General features: G+C 31.6%; 1 protein-coding gene across 1 annotated transcript; it reads left to right on the top strand.

Moving 5' to 3' along the window:
• The first annotated feature begins 3,639 nt into the window (after nt 1–3,639).
• On the top strand, nt 3,640–8,225 carry LOC123897207 (alpha-glucosidase-like). Its single transcript, XM_045947744.1, has 5 exons — nt 3,640–4,045; nt 4,195–4,898; nt 5,245–5,475; nt 5,859–6,505; nt 7,124–8,225. Exons 1-5 carry the CDS (start codon nt 3,711–3,713, stop codon nt 8,027–8,029), a joined length of 2,823 nt encoding a protein of 940 aa, XP_045803700.1. The 5' UTR covers nt 3,640–3,710; the 3' UTR covers nt 8,030–8,225.
• Nucleotides 8,226–10,152: the final 1,927 nt, after the last annotated feature.

The raw sequence follows: 10,152 nt of genomic DNA, 5'->3' as shown, positions 1-10,152 counted from the left end.
CATTTGATTATTCCGAAATCCGAAGAATATGAATATTTAATTAAAAAGACAATTTTTTAATTAGATTTTATTTATTTTATAGTTGAATTCTAAATTATTAGGTAATTTTTAAAAAAATTTGGATTAGTTTTAAAAAATAAGATTGAATGCATGTATATAATATATGATCCTGCTTATATTATAGAATATGTGGAAGTGGTAAAATGTTGGATTTGTGAGGAATATGCAGTTTCCATAGCTCATTTAGTCTTTCGATCTTATTGCTCTATGAGTTGTCGGACTTGTGGATCCTGCACACGACATCTAAAAGAAGAGAAATAATTTCATGGCCTAAATTACATAATGTTGACCATTAGAGATGAGATTAAAATTTAATTTTGGAATAAGATATGTATTAGGTAGACTTAAATTAGTTATGACTTAGATACATAAGAGATTGGTAATGTCATTTTTAGATAGGGGAGAACATAGATAAGATGCAAATGTCATGTAGTTACGGCATGAAAAATCAAAATACCATTTAAAATTAATCGGTATCATGAAAAGAGCAGCATGAGTATTACCAGAAGGAAGAGGTTGGTCTGAAAAGAGATTAGATATTTTTAAGGCATACTCGGAAGATTTTAGAGATTCATTGACAACAACAATAATCGTTGTAAGTAAAAATAAACGAAAATAGTCAAATGAAAACCTAAGCTCAGAATACCATGTAGAATTTCAAGAAGATATAGGAAACACTTGTATATATTCATTGTGTCTTATAAAGTATTCTCTTCGTACCAAATTATATGTCACTTTGAGAAGAAGAAGAAAAAAGTGTACTACCAAATTATGGGTGTGGTTATGGTGCATAAGCACAAACTTATGCACCATGCATAAACTTGCTTCCTACACCCGTCATATTTGCTTCCTACACCAAAAGTCAACCAAAGGTCAGCTCAAGCCCAAAATTAGGTAATCCATTACTCGCGCGCGCCCCATATACTACCTCATTACTTGCGCCCCCCCCCTTTTTCTTAGCACACCCCCCAATTTTTTTTCCTTTTTCTCCTAGATTTCTTGTGAGCCCCCCAATTTTTTTTCCTCCCCTAGATTTCTAGCGCGCCCCCAATTTTTTTCTCTCCTCCAAACTTCTAGCGCACCCCCCCAAATTTCTAGCGCGCCCCCCGTTTCTAATTAAATAATAACTTTTGTTCCTTTGAAGTATATATTATAAAAATCCATTTTTAATTAATTTTCGTCATACACCCCCTCGAAGCCCAACATAATAACGAATGGTTCATGTATATATAAAGCATACTTGTCAAACATACAATTTAATTTTAAGTTTTATCAATCATAATCACAATATAAATAAAATGTCATACATTAATTACATATATATATACATATATATATATATATATATATATATATATATATATATATATATATATATATATATATATATATCGATTTTTCTTTACAATAAAGAAATGATCGAATTCAATATCTCATGCATACTATCCAAATTTTTTTTCAACTAAACTAACCCTAATTGCTTTATATGATTTTTTGCTTTATGTAGCATGGTTTTGTAAAATGGTTATGTGATGTTTTACTTAATAACAATGGTTTCAATGTATAACATCTTGACACTAATGCCCATATGAAACCATTTAACTAAAATAATGGTTTCAGTGTATAACGCTATGAAACCATTTAACTAGACTAATGGTTTCAGTGTATAACATCTTGAAACCAAATAACAAGACTAATGGTTTCAGTGTATAACGCTATGAAACCATTTAATTAGAATAATGGTTTTAGTGTATAACAGTATGAAACCATTTAACTAGACAAATAGTTTCAGTGTATAACATCTTGAAACCAATTAAAAAGACTAATGGTTTCAATGTATAACATCTTGGCACTAATGCTCATATAAAACCATTTAACTATAATAATGGTTTCAGTGTATAACAGTATCAAACCATTTAACTAGACAAATGGTTTCAGTGTATAACATCTTGAAACCAATTAACAAGACTAATGGTTTCAATGTATAACATTTTGACACTAATGCTCATATAAAACCATTTAACTATAATAATGGTTTCGGTGTATAACGCCATGAAACCATTTAACTAGACTAATGGTTTCAGTGTATAACGGTATGAAACCATTTTTGCTGTGGAATGGTTTCAAAGAGTTGTTCTCCAAAAACATATTTAACCCTTAATAAAAATTGTGAAATAAATATAAATTTTTAAGACGATATAAAACCGAAGAGAGTGAGGTATCCCCAACCGTTCCAAATAATTCAAAATACCCTAAATAAAATTTTGGGAAAATTTTATTAATACCTTATATTTATAAAAGCATATTTACCTCATTTAATTAACTAAAAATAGTTCCAGGTCTCAGAAAAATACCAAACTGGTCCCAAAATTCTCAGAAAATTATTTACTATTTTTATGTAAAAATAATAAAAAAATTTGGAGTCTCCTTGGCACCGCACGCGCCGCCAGTGAGAGTGTGCGTGGACGCGCGACACTGTTCATCATCTTCCTCACCCATTTTTTGCAGAAACGGGTCACGACGACCCGATTCGTCGACCGGTTCGTTCTCCCTCAATAATCAACGAAACTCGACGTTCTTTATACCGTTTTGATCGTCGTTCGATTTTATGAATGTTTCCGGTATTAATTTTCGAAATCGGTGATCGAATCGAATGTAAAATGTGGCCGAAATTGAGCAAGCAAAAATATAAAGTTCTTTAGTTATGATTATTACATATGTAAAATCATCTGATGGCTGTGAATGACTTATGCACCATACATAAGAAAAGGCTTATGCATATTAACTATTGCCCCAAATTATATGTCACTTTACATTATCATTGAAACATTTAATGCTATTTTTTCTATTATACCTTTAACTATTTATTACTCTGTCTTCTTTCAATCTTTCAATTTATTTTTTCCTAATCATAAATGAAGGAAAATTTTGTAAATCAACTCATAATTTCTATTTTTCATGTAACATTAATTACATTTCTTAATATGTGTAAAAGTGATAAAATGACATACTCTCTCCGGACCCAAATATAAGCAAAAATGCACTTTTTAGATTAATTGAATAATGAATGTATCTGGACGGACACAAATATAAGCAAAAATAAACTTTTTAAATTTCATATACATCCATTATCCAATGAATTTAAAAAGTGTATTTTTGCTCATATTTGTGTCCGGAGAGAGTATAATTATATTTTGTTTATATTTGTGTCCGGAGAGAGTATAATTATATTATGATAAGGATATTCAGATACATTCATTATTCAATAAATTTAAAAAATGTATTTTTGCTTATATTTGTGTCCGGATGGAGTATAATTATATTATGATAAGGATAAGGGGCAATTACAACTTTACAAGATAGTTCTTTTTTCTTTTTTTCTATTTATATTTATTTATTTTTTATAATATTTCTATTTATATTTATATGATTATATGATATGATAAGGTTAAAAACATAAAAATGATTAATGATTAATAATAACTAATTACTTCTAACATAATTATGATATCAATTACCGTCAAAAAATTCTGATATCAATTACAATAATAATTAGATAATAATAGTGTGTCGTAACAGATGGAGATGAAAAATCCTTATTAAAATTGACTTGTTGTTAGAAACAATGGTCATCTTGTCTCCAAGTCAACATGACTTTGTCTCCACTCTCCACCATTCTTTCTTTCTTCCTAGATCAATCAACTTGTACTCACTCACAAACCACTAACACAAACAAAATGACTACAACTTCAAGAACTAAAACCAGAACCACTCCACTCCTATCTTTCTTTTTCATTACTATTTGTGTCACCTTATCACAAACCGTTGCAGATTCACCATCAAAAGCAACACAAGTTGGCTATGGCTACACTATCACAACAGTAAACACTGATCCCACAACAAAATCTTTAACTGCTAACCTTAAACTCATCAAATCTTCCTCAGTTTATGGACCTGACATTCCACTCCTCACACTCACTGCCAGGTAACTAACTAACTAACTAACTAACTACCTCAACAACCAATCATAGTTTAATCATATGATTATTATATTTATATCTATATATGTTTCTATTTATAATTAATTATTTTTTGGTTCAATGAAAAAACTAAATTTTCAACTTTGAATTGCAGTTTTGAGACTAAGGATAGATTAAGAGTAAGAATCACTGATTCAAAGAATCAAAGATGGGAAATTCCACAAGAAGTGATTCCAAGAAAATCATCATCTCAATCTCACTCTTATGTCTTTCAAAATCCTCAAAACTCAAAACACATACTAACACATCCAAATTCAGACCTTATCTTCACACTTCACAACAAAACTCCATTTGGTTTCACTATCACACGCAAATCCTCCAAAGATATACTCTTTAACACTTTACCAGATGACCCTTTAAACCCCGAAACGTTTCTGGTGTTTAAAGAACAGTACTTACAACTTTCTTCCTCTCTACCTTCAAAAAGAGCTTCACTGTTTGGTTTTGGAGAACATACAAAGAGTTCCTTTAAGTTACAACCAAACCAAACTTTGACTCTTTGGAATGAAGATATTGGTAGTTCTAATGTTGATGTGAATCTTTATGGCTCTCATCCTTTTTATTTGGATGTGAGAAAGGGTTCATCTGATGGAAGTGTGAAAAGTGGAAGCACACATGGTGTTTTGCTGCTTAATAGTAATGGAATGGATGTTGTTTACACCGGTGATCGTGTTACTTATAAGGTGATTGGTGGTGTTTTTGATTTGTATTTTTTCGCTGGATCATCTCCTGAATCGGTTGTGGATCAGTATACTGAATTCATTGGTAGGCCTGCTCCTATGCCTTATTGGTCTTTTGGTAAGTGCAACATGGTTTTTTTACTTTTTCGTTCGGTTTTGTCCTTGTTTTTTAATGTTTGAAACTCAAGTGTTTATGGCAAGTTCTAATAAGTATTTTAATAGGTGATCCACCGCAGATTAGTACTTGAAAATCGTTTGAAACTTTAAAAATGACTGATATTAGTTCTCGCTTCTCAAAAGTAGAAGTTCTTCAGTGTTCCATGTCGTGTACTTTAAGAAATTTGTTTGCATTAGTCCAGACATTAAAATCAAACATTAGTGTATTCCAATTGTCTTTCAATTCATGTTGATTCATTATATCAAATTCCTATGCTAATTCACATCACTGTTAAAACTTTTTGAAGGTTTTCATCAGTGTCGATGGGGTTACAAGAATGTAGGTGATGTCCAAGGTGTGGTAACCAACTATGCAAAAGCTGGTATACCCCTTGAAGTTATGTGGACGGATATTGATTACATGGATGCATATAAAGATTTCACACTTGATCCTGTTAATTTTCCACAAGATAAGATGCGAAACTTTGTTGACACCCTTCACAAAAATGGTCAGAAATATGTCCTTATCTTGGATCCAGGTACCTAATTATGACACCTTGAAATATCTTCCAAATTAAACATACTCTACTCTACTGTTGTCAAATAGCAGCAATACAACATAGTTGATTTTCATGATTCTGCGTTACCGCAACACTATCCTAGTTCTGCTAGTTACCGGCAACACTATCTGCTACTCCCTCCGATCTTAATTATAAGTAAATTTTTACTTTTCAGATTCATTGGAAAACTGATGTATCTGATCTATATATATAGACCAGATACATCAGTTGTCCAATGAATCTGAAAAGTAGAAATTTGCTTATAATTAAGTTCGAAGGGAGTATTATTTTATCACTGCTGTACTCTTAATTTTTGAAGTATCTATCATATGTCATTGATTTGAGCCAAATTTTGTATGCAGGCATCAGTATAAATAACACACATGCAACCTATGTTAGAGGTTTACAAGCTGATGTATATATAAAGAGAGATGGAGTCAATTATCTTGGTGAAGTTTGGCCTGGTCAAGTTTACTATCCTGATTTTCTTAACCCTCGTAGCCAAGAATTTTGGGGTGAAGAAATCAAATTATTTAGGGACATTCTCCCTTTTGATGGTCTTTGGCTTGACATGAATGAGTTATCGAATTTCAAAACTTCTAATGACACTCCACATTCTAATCTTGATAACCCTCCTTACAAAATTAACAGTAGCGGAGTTCAACAACCGATTAACACCAAAACAGTTGCAGCAACATCTTTACATTATGGTAATATCACCGAGTATGATTCGCACAATTTGTATGGACTATTAGAATCCAAAGCAACTAATAAGGCTTTAGTGGATATAACTGGTAAAAGGCCATTCATTTTGAGTAGGTCAACTTTTGTTGGCTCCGGCAAGTATACGGCTCATTGGACAGGAGATAATGCAGCTACATGGAATGATTTAGCATACTCAATTCCATCAATATTGAACTTCGGCATCTTTGGAGTTCCTATGGTTGGAGCAGATATATGTGGCTTCGCAGGAAACACAACTGAAGAACTTTGTCGGCGTTGGATCCAGGTAACAAACATCGATCTTCAAAATGCATACTTCATTAAAATTATACAAGTTGCATATCGAAATTTCTGTGATTCTTTGTTTTGTCGAAAGAAACTTTTTAAATTGCAGATGCGCTGCAATTCTTATACTTCAAGAGAATCACAGTCAAATGCAGTTGATATACAGCCTCAATTGCAGTCGCAATCGTAAAGATATAAAATCTTCTTGTCTCGATCCAGACCGCACCTGGGCCTTTTTTAAAGAACTAAACTTAGATACAATGCTTTTCTCTCACAATAAGACAATTTTTTTTCACACCTTTTCAAAATCTTTGGTGATAGTTTACGCTATCTTTAAGCTGAAAACAGTAGGAACAATTTCTATAGACTATGAAGCAAGGACACAGAAAAACACACGTAGACACCGATAATAATTTAAGAAAATGACATAATTCAATGTAATATCATGTGTCGGTGTCATACATCGGTCACGCCTAATCCGAAGAGTGTTTGTGCTTCATAGTCTATAGCACAGTAACTAAATTTTATCCTTTTTCAAAAGCTCGACGGAAAGTATTTTCATCATTACATGCATATATCATATATACATATCTAATTCTTTTTATATTCTTCAATGTAGTTGGGGGCTTTTTACCCATTTTCAAGAGATCATTCAGTTATAAACTCCACCAGGCAAGAGCTGTACCTTTGGGATTCAGTTGCAGCATCAGCTCGAAAAGTGCTGGGCCTTCGTTACCGCCTTCTTCCCTATTTCTACACACTAATGTACGAATCAAACACAAAAGGGACACCAATTGCGCGACCACTTTTCTTTTCATTCCCCGAGGATGTCACCACGTATGAAATAAATTCTCAGTTTCTACTAGGGAAAGGTGTTCTAGTCTCACCAGTGCTACAACCCGGTGCAGTAACCGTTGATGCATACTTTCCTAAAGGAAATTGGTTTGATCTCTTTAATCTCTCAAATTCAGTGAATGCAAAATCAGGCAAACATGTCACACTTGATGCACCAGCTGATCACATAAATGTGCACGTCGGTGAAGGTAACATTTTAGCCTTACAAGGTGAAGCATTGACAACTGAAGCAGCTCGGAACACTTCATTCGAACTATTGGTTGTTTTTAGTAGCAATGGAAATAGTTATGGAGAAGTTTATTTGGATGATGGTGAGGCTGTTGATATAAAAGGATCGAAAGCGCAATGGACACTTGTGAGATTCTATGGTACATTGCATAATGATAGTGTTTCTGTTACTTCTAATGTTACTAATGGAAAATTTGCTTTGGATAAAAAATGGATTATTGAAAAGGTTACTTTCTTGGGGATACCTAAACATGAGAGGTTAGATAGAATCGATTCGGTTGATACTGAGAGTGAGTTGAATGTTGTGAATAGAATGAATTCAATGAGGAAAGAAGTTTTGAAGACAAAATTTGATAACTCATCTCAGTTTGCTATTGTAGAAGTTTCAAATTTGAAACACCTTATTGGAGAGGACTTTAAGTTGGTGACTAAAATAAGGTAGAAGGGAACTTTGAGAGTGGAATTATGAAATATAATTTTTTGTATTAGAAATAAATGTTGCATAATAAATGTAACTTGAAGATCAAGTTATCAATTATTACAAGAATTATGCTCAATGTATGGGTTTTGGGATTGGTAAAATCAGTACGAAAGAAGGGTGAATGATTGTAAAATGTATTTTACTCATTTATGTCTTCCTTTGCAACTTCGTAAAAATAAGCATTTCTCTTAAAAAAATATGGCGTGTCACTTTATTGCTTATTTAGAGAAAGAGTAAAAGTGTTGAATAAAAAAAAAATACAAAGTCTTTTTATTTTAATACAAAGTTTCAAATACTTTTCCGTTTATTCATATAATACAAAATACCACATTATTTACACTTTTTTTTTTAATTTCGGAGGCTTTGTCTTTATTCCACGATTTTTTTGTTGTCGATAAATTTTTTATATTTTTATCCAAGAGCACTTAGATGAGATGTCGCAGGTCTCTTCTAGCTTAACCAATGTCCTGAGTTTGATCTCTGGCTTAGGCATGTAGCAACAACACTGTTAAAACTCTTAGGGAGAGTATGCCACCCATTTGAGTAGGGATGGCAGAAAACCCAAACCCGATAGTCCCATCCGAACCCAAACCCAAGTCAACGGGTGAAACCCGAGTTGACTGAGTTTGAGTTTAGGTTTGGGTGACACCCGATAATATGGGTGTGAGTTTGGTATCAGTCAAACCCACACCCGAAACCCATACACTCACCCGAAATATGTTAAATTGCCTAATTACCCCCTTAATTTTAGTTGTAATTTAATTTCTTGAAAGTCTATGTTGTAATTTTTTGAAAGTCTATGTTTGAATTTCCTTGAAATACCTTATTTTTAGTTATAATTTAATTTAAAGTCTATGTTGTAATTTAATTTCTTAAATTTGCAAATTTCGGGTGTGAGTTTGGTAAGTATCAAATCCGCACCCACGGGCGCCCGTTGCCATCCTTACATTTGAGTCCCACAAGACTCGAAGAATTAGTCTCTGCAGTTGCGCGCAGAAATACTCGGTTTAAAAAAAATTATATTTTTGGAGCCTAAAACTTTTGCTTTAGTTGTCTTACTAGAAATGTTTAAGGTGCAAGGTTAGTGATAAGATCTGATTAATTACAAAATGTAAATAGTAGATAGAACCAACGTTTATGGCATGTGTTTAAGGATAGAGAAAAAGATAGAACCAACGTCTATCTAATTAATGATTATCAAGGCAAGGTGCTAACCCGTTTGGTGCACAGGATAAGAGACAGGATAGGATAACTGTATCATATCCTGCCGCAATCCAGTGTTTGGTGATACAGCAGGATATGATAAGTTAATCCTGAAGCTTATCCTATCCTGTCTCTCTAGTTATAATTCTTATCCTGAATTTGAGCTGAGTTACCAGCAGGATAGGATAAGAAAAAAAAAAATTACTGGTTTATTTTATAAAATATATTTTAAAATACATAAAATAAAATTAATAAAATATAAATAATTAAATAATTAATTTTTAAATATATATGTGATTTTTTCAGAGGGGTAATTTTGTAATTTATATATTCTAAAAAATCAAAATTTTACTAAAATTACAATATTTTAAAGTAAAATGATTATTAAAAAAATTGACAAATAGGGATATTAATTTAAATTTTATAAAAAATTAAATATAATTCTTTTGCAATAGTAGTTTTATTATTTACGTATGAGATATATCATATATTTATTTGGCTTATCTAACATGTATATATTATTGAGTTATTTATTTGATCATGATTCATATAAAAAAATTAAACTTGATTATTTTCTCATGATTTTTATTTTAAATTATATAAAGTTATTTGATTACTTATTTATATTTTTTATTTATAAAATTCAAAGTATTACAAAATAATTTTAAAAAAATAACAATTGTTTTACAAGAGTAATTTTGTCAATTAAATATGTTATATATCTTATCATATTATTATGAGCAAGTATGTATTAAAAACAAAATATAATAGTTATCATGTTTGTTATCCTGTGTGCACCAAACACATGATATGATAACTGAGTATAACTGTTATCCTGCTGTTATCCTATCCTATCATTATCCTGTTTTATATCCTATCCT

Source organism: Trifolium pratense, linkage group LG7 (assembly GCF_020283565.1).
Source record: "Trifolium pratense cultivar HEN17-A07 linkage group LG7, ARS_RC_1.1, whole genome shotgun sequence".
In the NCBI taxonomy this organism is placed as follows: Eukaryota; Viridiplantae; Streptophyta; class Magnoliopsida; order Fabales; family Fabaceae; genus Trifolium; species Trifolium pratense.
This window is presented reverse-complemented; position numbering and strand designations above follow the sequence as displayed.